This window comes from Stegastes partitus, unplaced genomic scaffold, assembly GCF_000690725.1.
Source record: "Stegastes partitus isolate 25-593 unplaced genomic scaffold, Stegastes_partitus-1.0.2 Scaffold1413, whole genome shotgun sequence".
NCBI lineage: Eukaryota > Metazoa > Chordata > Actinopteri > Pomacentridae > Stegastes > Stegastes partitus.
Genome location: NW_007579144.1, coordinates 158,937 through 175,648, shown reverse-complemented (window position 1 = coordinate 175,648; position 16,712 = coordinate 158,937). Strand labels below are relative to the sequence as shown.

Below are 16,712 nucleotides of genomic sequence, written 5' to 3'. Positions count from 1 at the left end.
AAATTAGGTCAAAACTCTTCTGTTTATTTAATTGGCATCACAATTTTATGTAGTTTGTTTTTTTTATTATTTATAAATCTATTCAAAAGAAGAGGTCTGAGGACAGGCTTTATTTTATTCTGGCTGAAACAGAGAATCAGGATATGTTGTCAGCATTTTAACTCCAAAAGCAGACCTGAGACACTGCTTATATAAAGCATTACATAAAACAATGAATCAATTCCATAACAGGGGCTGCGAGTTAAGCAGAGACACAGAAAAGGGAAATGCAACTCCAACCAAATGCACTGATCTCTTCTATTTTACCTGTGGATGTGTTTCTGATATATAATGCAAGAAACCTCGTTAAAATGAATCACTGCTAACTAGTTTTTGGTGGAGCTTTCAGCCTGGACTGTTGTCTGTGAAAGGTTATACAATATCAGTGCGTTATATAAGTGAGCCACATTAACAGCCAATAGGAGCCCGCCTCGTGTGTCACGTGTCGCCCTGCGCTCGCTCCGGCGAATTGTATATGAAATCCCAAAGAAGGAACAACCTTTAGCTGCTGGAGCTAGCTGGCTAACAACCAAGATGGGGTCCCTCGGCGGCTGTCGCATTTTTATTGGGATTTTCTCGCGTGTTAATCGATAGACTTAACATCCAGATTCGCTTAAGTATACGGCTTTTGGAATACCGGGTCGGAAAGAGTTCGTTTGTGTGGAGTTCAACGGAGCGGCTAGCGGAGTTAGCTCACCAACCTAGCTAGCTCTCTCGGCTTCGGTGCTCCCGGGGTCTCTTACATAAAAACAACAGACGATCAGCTGCGGGTTCCCGGAGCAAAAGCGACCATGTGGGCTCTTGAGTGAGCCACATCTCATTTAACCGTGAGCTGTTGACTATTTTTCACCCTGAACTTGGCATCTGATGAGTTTATATACTAATTTAACAAGGAGTTAGCACGAAATGCAAGTTAAGCTTCTTACTTGCTAAGCTCGAAAGATTCCACCGAGTAGCGCACGACTCAACAACATGCCGTAGTGTCTTTTTCTTATGATTTCAGAGTAAGTTTGTGTTTTTACGCGATTGTCAGACTATTTCCTGGCTGTAAAAATGGGGAGGGAGGACTCTTGACCAGCCGTGTGTAGAGTTAGTAAACAACGCCGACTTTCAACCTTAGGGAAGATAAGAGTCGGTGTTTGCAAGGAAATAACATCACATGCAACTTTATTGCCGGATAGATCGCCGTTGACTGTTTGTGTGACACATCGCGGACTAGCAATGTTACACAAACGTCCTGTTTTGTCGGGTTTGGATCCGTGTAGGTCCTAACCTACTTCCAATGGCCATCACTGCGCGGCGATCAGAGGTCTGGTTTGACATTAAGACTTTCAAATATAGTTAGCAATACTTTAGAGATATGATTTCTGACTGTGGGGAGATTTGTCTGCTTTCGCCAGACTGTTGAACTCTTTAGTCATCACAAGTGTTGGGTTTTCCTGCCGGGACAAGAAGATGGAGACGGGTGTGAGGTCCCACCAGGGCGAGCTGTTCGTCCACCCGCTCTCCAACCCCGGAGCTGCGGGCATCTGCCCCGAAATGTTGGAGGTGGCGGAGGAAGCCAACCGGGCCGGAGACTTCAACTTGGCCGTGGAGATCTACAGTTCTCAACTCTCAGATCTACAACAACCGGACCGGGGTTTGTGTCTACGAAAGGCCGACTCTCTCGCCCGCGCCGGACGCATATCCGAGGCGCTGGATTCGTACTGCACAGCGGCCAGCATCGGCAAACTGCGGCCGGAGGAGCTTCCCCTCCTGGTGGAAAACATCGCCCGGACTCTGCGTGAGAAAGAGCTGGGCATCCCTGTGACTGTAAACGGCAAAAGCAGCAGCAACGGGGAAGATGGGATTCAAATAAATGGGGAGTGTGAGGAGGATGAAGCCCTGGACTTGTTTTCATGTCGCCTCTGCAAGTGTCTGATCTATGAGCCCACAACAGTGGAGTGTGGACACACTTTCTGCAAACGCTGCTTAGAGGACGACTCTGTCAAAGATTGTATACACTGCAAACAAAAGCTGAGCAAAAAAGAGAAACTGCCCCAAGGCCTAAGACTAAATGTTGTTCTCAGCGGCCTGTTGGATAAACTGTTTGCAACTGAGAGCAGAGCCAGGAAATACTGGATCGAAGGAGAGGATCTGTGGAGGAAACAAAACCTGTCGGATGCCTTGGAGAAGTACAATGCAGCCGTGGATTTAGGTAAGATCACGCAGCCTCCATATGTGAAATAATTTATGTACCCTAGTCTGTGTTCAACGTGACAGACTGCAATTAAAACAGTGGTGTTTGGTGCAAATGACCTACTTTTTGCAGTGTAAGTTCCCGGTGTCACCGATAAGTGGCGCCACTCCCACCCATCTAGATTGCACCCAAGTCCTGCGTTATATGACGCACTGTCCTTCATTACCTAAGTAGCACACATCCGAACTTCTGCTTCCCAGTGCCACATTCACAGCCTGATTTCTATTTATACTTTACAGTGCTGTGATGATTTCATAATGCTGCATAGGACAAATGATGCGTGTGTAATTTTCTACACATTTTACTTATTCCACTGTTATTTTATCTCCATTTCTTGAGGAAAACATTGAATTTACTTGCCCAGGTCTCAGTGCCTAGTGGTGACACACTGGGTAGAACAACATTCTTACTCCTCCCCTCACTGGTGGGTGTTTCATAAGCTGTGTTGGATAACATTTAGGGGAAAAGTAATGATCCCAGACCAGACCGGCGACAATTTGCTTCATCTTTAGCATCATCCTCATTTTGAGCATCAGTTTTCCTCGACCTGCAGAGCCAAAATACAGAATGTTCTGTTATGCTGGCACGTTACATAAAGAGTGCCAGTGTGCTTCATTAATCGTGCACCAGGGCACGTCTCATGTTGCACGTTTTCAGTCCTCAGAGAAAGTTGAACTGGACCCCCCCCTCCCACATCTGGCCTACATATTGGAGTCACATTAAAATTCAGTTTCTGTCACAGCACTGGATATCTCACATGTTCACACTCACTTCGCTGTAAGAAATCGATCAATTGGAGCTTTAGGCTAAGGGAAGGAATATCCCCTGGCATCCCAGTGGCAACATTTCAGATATTTCTCTCCCCAGATCAATATTGATTCATGCCTTCTGTCTCGTGAGTGACTCTGGGTGACGGGAGGACAGAGTGCTCTCACAGCTTTGCCACTGCCAGTCAGTGTTTTCCCAACAAAGACAGCAGGAGGCCTTCTGGTATCTGTGATGTAGGATGAGTGTAATGGATTCATAACGTCAGCAGAAACGCAGCTCTTATCTGAACTGTGCCTTTTTAGGGAATTTTCTTCTATGATGGTAATCTGCCTCGTGTTCTGATACGTGTTGAGTGTCAGGAACTACATTGTGCAATGCACAAGTCACAGTCTAAGTTTTTGGTAAATAGTTGCCGCACAAAAACAGAGAATTCACAGGATTAAATAAATAGTCCAGTAAACCCCAAACTCAAAAATTACCCAACAAATTTCTTTTCAGGTAGGAGAAAATTAAAGCAAAGCCTCAATTAACTACACAGTGAGATCCCATTACCCTGTTTTGTAACTGCTCTTTTTGGGTTTTCACTTTTTCTTTCACCGTCCTTGCCTCTTTCTGTGGTGAGAAGTTGTAAGGATGACGTATGTCATGCAGTGTCTCTGTTGAAGCACATTCAGCTAGATAAGCTTCATATTATCCCTTTCCATCATAGCTGACCCAATGTTTTGTTACAGTCGTGCAGTGAATACAATCCGTGAAATGATATTTCCTCCCCAGTTTTGTTCTTGCTTCAGTGAGTCACATGTCCCTAATTGAACAGATCAGACCTCCCATCCCGGTGTACCTGTTTGGTACAGCAGACATTCCTGGGACACACCTGAACAACAATTTCTTGTTCGGATTTGCTCGCCCTTTTAGTTTTGAGATTAGATCATAGATCTGAGCCTCAGCTGTTAAAAAAAAAACAGATTGCGACATCAAAATCTTCTTCACAGTAATTTTTTGTGTGGAAGGTTTTTTTTTGTTTTTTTTTTAATCAACTTACAATTTAATAACTTACATTATCCTCTAACAGATTACTGTGTACTAAAGTAAGTTTTCATGAATATCTGAAACTTTCCCACTCCTGTGAATGGTGGCAATACATTATAACAAACATGTTTGTACTGCTGCAGTGTCAAAATGCAGTAAACCAAGCAAAACAATCAGGCAAATGTGCAGGGAGGAATACAACCCTTTTTCATCTAGCTGCGGCACCACAGGGATATCTAGTAGACAAGGCAGTATTATGTCTCTGAGATATTTTTAATATTTTTCTGAATATCATGGGAGCATTCAGAAAGGTTGACTCAACCAGCAATAGAAGATAAAAATGGAGTCTCTGAGCTCCAGCGAATACACAGGTGGGTTTCAGATTTCTTTAGTAACAACAGTGATTGTATTGGTTGTCAGGTATGTCATCTAAACATATGTGGACAGGCAGCACAAGTATATTTTACATCAACCAGGTTCATTGCATAAAAGTACAGGCTTTCTAACACTTCAACATCTCAAGACTTCTGGGCTGTCTCCAGAAAAGATGGCCCCAAATGTGTAGGACAAACAAACCTTAATACTTTCCACATATTTTATGCGTTGTAATTCATTGGCCTTTTACCAGCTGTTAAAAAACGTCTTGTAGCCCTAAATTAAAACACTGCAACTGCCAGACTTATCTAAAGGTTTAAATCCCATACTTCAGGTCTAGACAGGCCATGGATTTTAATTGCATATCTGTGGCTACAAAGTTCAGTGTGCAAAAAGCTTCTTTGCTTCTCTTCATTCGTGTATTTATTTCTAAGATGATAGGGGTGTAACAGTACATGTTTTTGTCCTGATTTGTTTGATACAGGAGGTGTGGTTTGGTATGGGACTTGTGTTCAGTACATCCTGTAACTGTTTAATGTGTGGTTATGTCTACGTGATCACGCTCCGGGAATGAAAACTTTAGAACACGACTTCCACCTAGATGGTTTTAGCAGTGCAGCAGTTGTCTCCACGCTACAGTGTGATAATAGGGGTTGGCCTTAAAGGTTGAGCAAACATTGGGATTGTTATTAACCGTGTGTGATGTGTCAACTCACACTATATGTTTTAATGGACTTTTTGCAAAGCCAGAGATATTTTTGCTCTCACTGTACACGTCAGTGCAATGACTATACACTCCTCTTGGTCTTGGTCAGTTTTGTTCAGTTCCCTTATTCAAATGAGATTTGCTCTGTTCTTAACAAAAAGAAAGAAATTTTACTTTGTGGTTCTAAAGCCAAAAATGGGCTGAAATAGGTAATTTGATTATGAACGTGTTGAGAAAATCTGCCAGGCTTAAGATGATACTTACAAATAATGTTATTTTTATACATGTACCAAACCGTGACTCCAAAACAGAACTACATGTGCACACCAAGCTTAATTTTTCATACCATTATATCCCAGTAAACTAATACTAATAAAACATACCAAACAAGCAAAATCAGATGTTGACTTAACTAAACTTTACATATTAGACCAACTACTCTCCTGGTTATTGACGCAAGTTTCACAAATCGTCTGTTACAGCACAGTGTTTTGGGGACATATAAATATTTTCTGTTGGTCCTGCTTGTTGGTGATTGCGCTCATGTCTTGGCTGACTCAGCCAGCCAGCCTCTTCACCTTCTGTTCAGCTTCTAGGAATATGAGACATCCAGCCTGTGGGAAATGGTTTCTCAAATAACTACCCAGTGGGCTCAGAATCCAAAGTTCTACCCACAAATTGCCAAAGGCGAAGGCCAAAAACAATTTTTGTCGGTAAATTGCTAAAGGTCAGCAACTTGTTGAACTGCAAGGAAACAGTAGAAACACTGTTGGTGTGTTCGATTCGGTCTCGGAACATTGTCACGGTTGTGTGGACACATTTAGTCTGACTAGAAGACGATGTTAACACATTCTCAAATGTGGACATGATGGTATCTAACTTCTGCAGAACTTTGTGCAGCTTTTTTTTTTATCTTCTTCCATGATCTTGTTTGTTTCTTAAAAATGAGTTTTGTTTACCAAATTAACTATCAGATGGGTTTCATTTTCAAAGACGACCTAGACAGAGTTTCTAACAAATTCAACCATCAGTCGGTGACTAAACGGATGCTGTCTCATGCAAAATGAACAGCAGCATGAAATTAAAACATCAAAGTGTCTAAAATACTCATCAAGCAGGAATATCTTGATTATTTAGGAAGAACCTAACAATGACATTGAGAAACATGTAAAGTAAAGTACTTCATATGATGATTAATAAAGCCTGTAGTTAATGTGGCCATGCACTGAAAGTAAAGGAAACTACTGGTAATTGTCTACTGGAATGACTAACGTGAGACGTTTTAGAGTCACTACATAAGCTACAAGCATTATAACATGTGAAACTGGTCTCATGCCACATGTTACATTACTGTCCTACTTCTGGCAGACCTAGAAAAACGAGTCCATCCCCTGGAGGCCTGTCCACTCATGGTGGTGTGTTTTTCTTTTTCTTGTGGTCTACAGTGCCCTCTTCAGGCAGACTTCTGCATCAGCGGGCTGAGTTGCACATGGAGATGAGGAGTTTCAGCCAGGCTGTGCAGGATGCCAGCAGCCTCTGTAAACTAAAACCTCTGTGGACAAAGGTGAGACCTCGAAATTAATCTGCAACACAAAAGAAAATGTCTGAGCCAGAATAAAATAAAGCTCTTGGATTAGTAGTGAAGATAGTAAGTACCAAAGTCTAATGTATGTGTTGGTTTCAAATGTTTTTGGGACACTTGCTCTGTTTTGCCAATTTGTTCTCATTTTGCCAATTTTGCTCTACAAACATTGTGTGGCTAAACTTCTTCAAATGTGCCTATCACTTGGAAACAGTAGGGTTTTTTTTTATGTAACTCGATAATTATATATTTATAGCAAAGAATGTTTCTAAAGAAGGAACATTTGGCGTAAAGGTGTTGTTGACAATGCAGTAATAGAGATGCTGATCCATCGCCACACATCCCATAAAAACACCTGTTTAGAAGAACATTTGGCAACATTGAGGATTCATTTGTTGCATACCGAATCATGTAATTCTTGCTTGTTTTTAGGCTCACTGTCTGAAAGCTACGGCACTGAGTAAAGTAGGCCGGAACGACGAGGCCTTGCAGGAGTACTTCCTATGTGTGGCGTTAAAGCCCGACTGGACCAAAGTGAAACTGGAGGCTCAGAAGGTAAGAGAGGGTCTTTTGTGTGCATGAAATGTCTCGTTTTCTCACAAAACCTGGAAAAAAAACATTACAGTTATGTGAAAAGTTATGTTGAAAATCCATTTTCAGTTAGATGTTAAGTTTGTGAGACCGGCGTCAGTGTTTACAGCATTATTATTTTGCTTACGCCCACTGTTACACGGCTCCAGTTTTAACAGAAATCCTGAACAGTGAAAAATACCCATCATAAATAGTCAGATTAAAATCAATAATTTATGTAAAGTATAAGTGCTGTCTCATACTGCAGTGTTAAAGCTTTGTAAATGTTTTTTTTTTCCCCAGTTCTTTTAACCTCTCCTGGGCTATTTACATATTGAGGTCACGTGTGTTGTTATGTCGCACTGCAGTGTTACATGAATCAGGTTGTGAATTGGTGTCAACCTGTCTGCCACACAGTTGTGAGTAGCTGGTATGTTACAGTGTGTTGCTGTCCTTGCAAGACAGAGTCAGCTCATTAAGCGGCAACTGAAGATAAACTGAGTGTAGAAAAATGCCCCATTTAGCATAAAATGTGCAAAAACAGTTTCATCATTAGTAGTCTGGAAAGTCAGATGAGGAGAGACTTTGTTTTTATCAAGAAGAACCAGCAGAAGTGTCTATATTTGGTGAGTTTAGGAAAATTAAATGCTTTAGATACCAAACGATCCTGTAAATCTCATGCTGTCATGAAGCAGTATGTCCCACAATGACATATTTACATTTTTTCTTAGAGGTATTAAAAGGAGCGATAACTTTGTATAAATGGCATAGAAGAATGTGATGATTGTCTTGCAGTTGTTATGTCACCCACTTTTATTTTGTCCAATATATTTTGATGTAAAACCAAAAAAAATAGTGGGGAAAAAAATCTATAATTAAATCTATAATAATGATTTCAGGAATAAAGGAAAAAAAAAAGTAATTTTCAGATTTGAATCTTGATGAAGAACACAGTCGGGTGTGTGGAGATCTCACAACAGTTATCAATTTTACACAGAATACAGGAAGGAAACAAATTATCCTGATTGCTGCTAATTATCTGTCTGTGGATTGCGGGCTTTAATCAAGTGTTTTGTTTCTTCCCTCAGGTCCTTAGCGAGCTCTTCTCCTCCGTCTTTGAGAATGAGGACCTGCCAACACCGCTGCACCCTCTGCAGGGAGGGTTGGCCACCCGTCTCATCAAACCGCCTGCCTTGCTCAGGTCCCTGAGGCCGCTCACACAGAAACCAGGCTCCTCCTCACAGGTTACTGCACACCAACAAGCACAGTACACCCACTCATGAAAACATCTGTGAGAAGCACATTTTCTAATTTGTTTAAGGAACTGTTAATACACTAATGTACATTTTTTTCATGAAGGTTCTTTTTTTTTTCTCCCACCTCATGTGTTTAATTTAACAAATATTTTATTTCTAACATTTTTGGCATCTTAGTGAAGTCAGTTACGCAAGTTGTAGGACAAGTGGTATTTGAGGATTTCTACTGCTTTACCTGCTTGTATATTTGGAGGTATTCTAAGTCTTATCAGCCGTGATCTGAAAACACTTAAGTGCCACAGAGGGACATTGGAGAGCATATCATTTGTTTAATTAGGAGGATCATTGCAAACATGGCGTTACGCAAATATAATGTCAGCTCGTTTGAGACGCGGGTGCCTTTTATGTAAGCTGATTGTTATCAGGGTGGTTGATTGTATCATGACACATGGAAACACACTTAATCTCAGCAGATTTGGCCAATACAGAAACTACTGGAACAGCTGCTGTGGTAGCATTCAATTCTAAGAACATTAAATTACTTTCCTCACAGTTCAGAGCTGACGAAATGACTTTAATAGGGACAGATAAATAAACTTATATTCTGTTTTGGATGCAGAAAAAGTCCGCTGGGCTACACCTTTGTTCAGTTCAGACTACTGTGTATGTCCTTTCAACATGCTTAATAAATAATGTCAGAACTGTCTTTGAAATCCCCTCCTCCTCCTGACATGCTAACAATCTGTTTATCTATGTGTCCAGGACTCAGAGTTCAGTGTGACTAAAAGTGCTCCAGTGGACGACTCATCCTCGATACTACCTATCATATCTCCTGGTAAATCGGAACCCGGTTCAGGGGAGGGCAGCACCAAGAGCCTGGCCGATGTTTTAGCTGCACTGCCAGCACCCCCCGGTGGCCTTAAGAGGAAACACAGCAGCGATGGAGCTTCAGAAGTCTTCAACCCTCCTTCCAAACTTCTCAAACCTGGTACGAAAAGTCTGGGTTTTATTTAAAATACAATTACTCATACATAGAAGTCGTCCGTCACTAAATATCATTCACTTTACATTGTTCAGTTAGTTGTAACTAAGGTTGTTTCACGTATCGATGGATGCGTGCAGCTCCTATCCCATCAGCTTAATTATTAATGTATATTATATATCATTATTACTTAATATATTAAGCCTTAATATATATTTAAATGATGTAGACAACCTTTAGCAGTGGTCCAGTGAATGCAAGCAGGTGTGACATAGTCATTTTGTGAGATCACGCAAAAATAAATGGAACCAGTAGTACAAGGAATGACCTTCTTCGCTGAGTAATAATGGTATCATTACACTCATGGAAATGTGCTGTGTCATTCAGGATAGAAACTAGTTCAGTCCACAGAAGTAGAACACAGGATGACGCAGCACGACACTTGAAGGCCGAAGCAGTTATTACACACTTACTTTGTGTTGGTCCCTTATCAAGGTGGACTAAAAAAAAGTGCTGTGTCACATTGTTATGTCAATAACAATTGTAAAATGACGACTGTATGAACTTGATATTATGTTGACAGTATGATTAAACTGAAATATTAGAAACAATACATACATTTTAAGCCTAATTTTTGCCAACAGTGCAAAAAAATCAACCATATAATACACAACTTCCATGTGTGTAGAGACAGAGGATAAGACACTTCTTGTGGCAATGAGTTAAACAGGAACCATGGTCTGAAAATGACCACATGTGCTGCACTCTAGACCACACTGTCAGCTGATGTGATGACTTTTCATGCAGATGAGGCGAGCACCTTTAAGACGGCTGCAGTATGGGGAGGAAGGATGGTTCCTGCTGAGCTGTTGGACAGCGGAGACATGGAGTGTTCACTCTGCATGAGGTGACTGCACACAGTCCAGTTTTTCTGGCAAACACACAGTAACTGCAATTACAATTACGACGGCAATTAGGAGCAAAAATGTATTTAACACTCTACTTGTTGAATCACTACAGTTGCATTATTAGTATCGGTATGCCATACATACATCCATATTATGTATAGCCCGTGTCAGCAGGTGCACTGTGATAACATTGGGTTGTGTTTTTTCGGTTGTTTTTCCAGATTGTTCTATGAGCCCGTGGCCACGCCCTGCGGACACACCTTCTGCCTCAAATGCCTGGAGCGCTGCCTGGACCACAACCCCAACTGCCCTCTGTGCAAAGAGAATCTTTCTGAGGTACACATCCATATTTTATTCAGTCAAATATGCAATTATACATTGTTCAAAACAAGATTTCACCTCTTTATAAAAGGTTAGCGGTCAGTGTGACGACTTTGTGGTTTAATTGAAGCACTGGTTAAAGTTATCATCGGAGCTTCAGCAGAAGTCAACTGGACTTCCCTTGTAGGTTCTTGAAGATGTTTCACCTCTTATCTAATAGGCTTCTTCAGTTCTAATGAGGAGTTTCAGAGTTTAAGTCACTCCAGCTCACATGGCTGATGGTCCATTAACAACCCAGGACTCACATGACTCAAGATGTGAATTGTTGTGAAACCAGGTGGTCCACCAACAACGACAGCATTCATGCTAATGGAGCTGCCAGTTTACACAACAAAGATATGAATCTGCCATTTCAGGACTGGCTGAACACGTTAACGTTGTTAGCCATGTGAGCTGGAGGGACTGGGAATTCTGTAACTCCCCATTAGTCAGTTAGAGCTGAAGAAGCCTGTTGGGTGGAAGGTTCAAGAACCTAAAGGAGAAGTCCAGTTAATTCCTACTGAACTCTGATTAACATGACGTGGATGGCTGAGAATCTACACAATTTATCCACATGAACACCAACACCTTCTGATTCCAGCTGCTATAATGTGAGCTTTTGCTGTTCTGTTTTTATGTCGTTGTATAATGTAATATTTTTAGGAATTATGGACTGCTGATTGGATTAAATCAGTCTGACTGTCTTTAACTGTGTTTTATTAAACTATTAGGTGAAACATTAGAAATCTTGACAGACTAAATGATGATAAAAACAGTTATTTGTATCCCTAATATGTAATACGTAGCATACTAATGGTGTTTGTGTGTTGCCGTCACAGTATCTAGCCACCAGAGGTTACAACAAAACCCTGCTGATGGAGGAAGTCCTGCAGCGTTACCTAGGAGACGAGCTGGCAGAGAGGAAGAAAATCCATGAAGAGGAGATGAAGGAGCTGTCCAAGTTAGTTTTATACACACACACAGACACAAATTGTTTTAAGAAGTCTTAAAAATGTCATCACTTACTGACATTTTAGACACAGAACAACACTAACAACAATGTCCTCACTGCGTGTCTTGTAGCTTGAACCAGGAAGTGCCCATCTTTGTGTGCACCATGGCCTTCCCCACCATCCCCTGCCCGCTGCACGTATTCGAGCCACGCTACCGTCTCATGATTCGCCGCTCGATGGAAACCGGTACCAAGCAGTTCGGCATGTGCATAGCTGATGAGCTCAAAGGGTTTGCAGACTATGGCTGCATGCTGCAGGTGAGTGTGTTTTCAGAGAGGTTTTCTCATCTCATTCTCATTCAAATAACAGAGATTCCATCATTGTAAATATGATTTTAAATGTGTTTCAGGTGCGAGATGTGAAGTTCTTTCCCGACGGTCGTTCGGTGGTCGACACTATCGGTGTGTCTCGGTTCAAAGTTCTCAGTCATGGCCAGAGAGATGGCTACAACACCGCTAAGATAGAGTACCTGGAAGACAAGAAGGTGAGCTATGAGGAAGGATGTGCGAGTGTGTTGTCTGTCAGAGGATGTCATTTCAGACACTTTCCATCATGCTGCTGTCAAGCAAATGTCACACAGAGCTGATTTATTTTATTTTTTTGCCCGTGGCTGTTAAGCAGTGGAAAGAACAGCAGGCCTACTTTCCCTCCTCTGTGCCACGAGCAAATTCAGTCCTGCCACAGGGAAAACAACACTGCTGGTGTTTATAACAGTGTATTTAAATAAGCCCTTGTCAGTCAAGTGGAAGTTTTTGTACACAGAAATTATACAAGCTATGCAATCTCTCATTTAATCTGTTTTTGTATTATTATTTTTTTTTTTACAAAGCTGAATTAAAATCTGTCTCTGTCTCTGTCACCAGGTGGAAGGGGAGGAGCTGGTGGAGCTTCAGAAGCTGCATGACTCTGTGTATGAGCAGGCCAACAGCTGGTTCACCTCCCTGAAAGACAACATGAAGAGTCAGATACTCAGCCACTTTGGGAATCTTCCCAGCAAAGACCCGGACCCACAGGTCAGAAAACACCCGTGTTAAATACTTTTACAGATTTTTATTTTTCAATGCCAATATCTACAGATTTAGGGACAAACATTATGAAACAAGATGGCAATTCCTGTCACCTAAAAGTGCTTTGAAACACTAATTGCAGCCTTCAGGTGAAAGATTATGTTGTATAAGACATCAAATTTAGATTAGTTTCAGTCCTGTCTGTGATGAGATACATCTCAAATGCACTTATCCAGATAGACAGCAAACTTGCAGACTTGTAGGGTGGAGCGATAAACAGGAAATAGAGAAAAGTGCTCTCCACAAACTTCTACCTAAGCTATCTAATTTTCATTATTAAAAATAGTTTGATTCGGGGACCTCTGTAATCTCTGATAAACATTGTGAAATACAGTCCCAAGTAGCTTAGATATCTGACTGGTTTCTACCTAAACTCCTAAACAAGAAGGTCTGAACCTGTTGTAGTGACCCCTTGATACAAGAAAATGAATATATTGGACCTCTTGTCACAGGATGTGTCTGTTAGTTGTGAGCAGTTCAACCGAAGAGGGATTTTCCATCCATATAAATGGAAATAAACCTTTTTTAATTATTTCCTTCTCCAGTAATCGTCTTGCAGCTCCTGTGGTGTCCTAACCACCAGGTAGCCACAAATATAAAGCCAATAAAGTAAAAACCAAGCTCGGTCAGGCATTCAGAGCAACAGAAATCTGATGTATTAGAAGGATGTTTCTATTCTTGTAAGCAGTGACGACTTCATAATGCACAGAGATAAATATGTCATGTTTTCACAATTTAAAGACCTGTTTTGTTCCTCTGCAGGCCAGTCCCAGTGGTCCAGCCTGGTGCTGGTGGCTGCTCGCTGTCCTTCCACTGGAGAATCGAGCCCAGCTCACCATCCTGGCCATGACCTCCCTCAAGGACCGCCTCATTGCCATCCGAAGGGTCCTCATCTTCGTCACTCGCAAGAGGCCACGGTGATAAACCTTCTGCTCGGGAGAACCGCTCTGGCGTCTATGCACTTCAGAAATTAGTTCATTCATTTGTTCAATCATTCATTTTGTCAGCTGGTCACTCTTTGACGGGTTCATTCATTAATTTATACATGTGTTTGCTCGTTCCTTCATTCATCTCCTACATCAGTTCGCTCTCAGATGCTCATGAACTCCTTCCTGCATCATGCAGCCTTTCTCGAGCACATGTCAGTTCTGTTGGGAGCGTCAGGTGGGTCGGGATGGAGGCATGAGGGGCATTCCTCTCCTCTGAGTGTTCATCCAGAACCCCACCCCCTCCACCCCCTCCACCAGCACCATCATCACTGAATGAATAATCTCTGAATGAATTGAATCTAATCTCTGAAAGAGTGACCGCTCACCTCGTGCTCCCAGTCGAATTTGAAGTAAAACCAGTCATGCCGAGCTGGGACGCTTTCGTTAGGGTCAGTTTGGGGTGTTTTCGTCTGACTCTTTGCTATGAAGGAACAAAAACCTGATATCACAAAAGGAGCATGAGCAGCAATGGATCAGGTTCAAGAGGATTTCATTTTTCATACATACACTAAACAGTGTTTAACAGGAGCCGGCCGGCCACAGAGCTGTGCGTGGCCTCTTACATTCTGTCCGTCCAGGTACGGAGTGAAAACAAAAACTCACCCACTGAAATATGAAGCAAAAACGGCAACACTTGGCATGATGACAACACACAAGTGAATGTACTGGCCTGGCTGAAGTATGTGGATATTTTCTTATCTTTTCCCCCCTTCTGTAATTACAACGATTACAGAATCTGTCCGTGAGGTGCACATGAGATCAGGTTCCTGTTTGTGCACTAGTTCGATCACTTTTAATCTTCCTAACTGAGCCGAAATTCATGTGAGAAAACCTGCAGCTCTCTGTCTGCTGCCGTGGCGGAGGTCATGTACCTTAGATCAGCGGTCCCCAACCTTTTTTTGCATAACTAACCGGTTTCAAGCAAGACAGTTTTCTACGGACCGATCATCACGCACACAACAAAGAATAATCTTTTTTTTCCTATTAAAAAAGTGTCAGAAATAAATGACTTTTTATTAGTAAATATGTATCCTTCTGTCTCAATATTGAGTCTCTCCCGCTTTTCAAAGAAGCTCTCCAGAGACGTTTGTTTTTTATTCATTTGGGCAGCAGGTAGACTGACAGCTCTGATTAACAGCCCGGCATGAAAACTGACAGAATCAGAATCAGCTTTAATGGCCAAGTACGTACACAACATACAAGGAATTTGGTTACGGCTGTTGGTGTCGCCCTAGGAATTTACACGAATAATGGAAATAGGAAAATTAAAAAAATTAAATAAAATAACTACAGAAGAAAAAGAACAAAATACAATAAATATTAATAAAAAAAATAAACAAGATAACAAGACAAATATATACAAGAATTTACACATCCAGTAGCAAAGGTATATGTACATTAGTGCAAAATGAAAATGACAGTCAAGGGAAACAAGGACAGGGGGAAGTGACACGCTAGTCATTTTTCAAAATAAAACACCCTGCAAACTCCGCCGGAAATGAAATAGAAAAATAAAATGTTTTCATTCTTTCTGTGCGGCCCGGTACCGGTCTGCGGCCCAGGGGTTGGGGACCGCTGCTTTAGATTGTCTGAGAGAAAGTAATGAGTGTCCTTGTGTTGAGGTTGTTGTTTTGCCCATTCTAACACTAAAAACCTACAGACTACAACGTATGAGAACAATGACAACTCTAGGACAACATGCTCCACTTGTTTGGAAATGAGATTCGAATTAGAAATCTATATTAAACAGAAGCCGGGCTATCACTTAAGTTCTGACTTAGGAAAAAAAAAAATGCAAATGCATCCTCTCAGATATCGCTGATCCGGATCTTTGATGTCCTATTGTAGCATATCTCTGGGACTTCAAATACAGACTTAGTTTTAGGGGTTGATTGTGTATGTTCATTTGTTTCTCTCTTTCTGCTATGCCCTTAGGTGTATGTGTATGGTGAAATCTTAATTTGGGTGATTTATATGTATATCAATGTAACTCTGAGGCCTTTTTAATGTTTTAATTAAACGTTTCAACCTTTCTCTCTTTCTCTTTCTCTCTATCCCTTTCCCTTTACATGCACACTGTAATGCAATTCCCATGCTTAAAGTTGCTCTACCGAGTTTTCTTGTAAACAATTCCATATGTTTATATTACATTATTCTCACTGAAACACTTGGTGTGTATCCTTGAGGCCTGATAAATGTGTTGAACAGTTTCCCTTTCTCATAAGACATTTGCAGAAGCTCCTGCCCCACTTTTACTGCTGCGTAACAAGCTGTTGATTTGAAATATCTTGAAACCATTGCATAATAATGGCCCCATAAACCAAATTTATATCCTTTTGGATTAACAGTACCATGTGGAATTTTAAGTAGCACTGTAGGAACTTTTTTTTTTTATTATTTTCTAAAGCAATGTGTCTTAATTTAGTTTGTTTTGTGAGTGAGGAGCACAGTGATGGTTCAGTTAAGGTTTTTACCAACAATAAATAACTGGGAGTAACATGCCATGAAAAAAGAAGATTTGATTTCAAAATATTCAGAGCATCACTTTTGCAAGTCTTTTTTTTAATAACTATTTTTTGGTGAGACTGTGAATGTAAAACAGTGGTTGTTTACAAGAAATATCACTGTACCCTACGTATCTGAAAGTAGTCATAAGCAGCAGTACAATGCAATAATAATAATAATGGCATAAGTTTAACCATCACTACAAATTCTAAAATGAAATTAAGTGTTTACAAGCTGAAGTTACTCTCCAGAGTGAAGAGCGCTCTACGTCCCTTCATGCTCGACTTTGAGCTGGTTCAGCTGTTCTCCCAACACTGATGATAA

At 41.1% G+C, this 16,712-nt stretch overlaps 1 protein-coding gene across 1 annotated transcript; it reads left to right on the top strand.

Annotated features, from left to right (window-relative positions):
- The first annotated feature begins 521 nt into the window (after positions 1-521).
- On the top strand, positions 522-14,270 carry lonrf2 (LON peptidase N-terminal domain and ring finger 2). Its single transcript, XM_008299409.1, has 12 exons — positions 522-2,236; positions 6,602-6,720; positions 7,171-7,293; positions 8,397-8,552; positions 9,327-9,552; positions 10,354-10,453; positions 10,676-10,790; positions 11,654-11,775; positions 11,898-12,084; positions 12,177-12,311; positions 12,691-12,840; positions 13,657-14,270. The coding sequence occupies exons 1-12, from the start codon at positions 1,495-1,497 to the stop codon at positions 13,813-13,815; spliced, it is 2,334 nt and encodes a 777-aa protein (XP_008297631.1). The 5' UTR covers positions 522-1,494; the 3' UTR covers positions 13,816-14,270.
- The last annotated feature ends 2,442 nt before the right edge of the window (positions 14,271-16,712 follow it).

Bases quoted from the DNA above. Each gene is read 5' to 3' on its own strand.
- lonrf2 (XM_008299409.1), top strand. From the start codon at position 1,495: ATGGAGACGGGTGTGAGGTCCCACCAGGGCGAGCTGTTCGTCCACCCG. The intron at 11,776-11,897 runs GTTAGTTTTATA...CGTGTCTTGTAG, and splicing joins GAGATGAAGGAGCTGTCCAA to CTTGAACCAGGAAGTGCCCA. The intron at 12,312-12,690 runs GTGAGCTATGAG...CTCTGTCACCAG, and splicing joins AGTACCTGGAAGACAAGAAG to GTGGAAGGGGAGGAGCTGGT.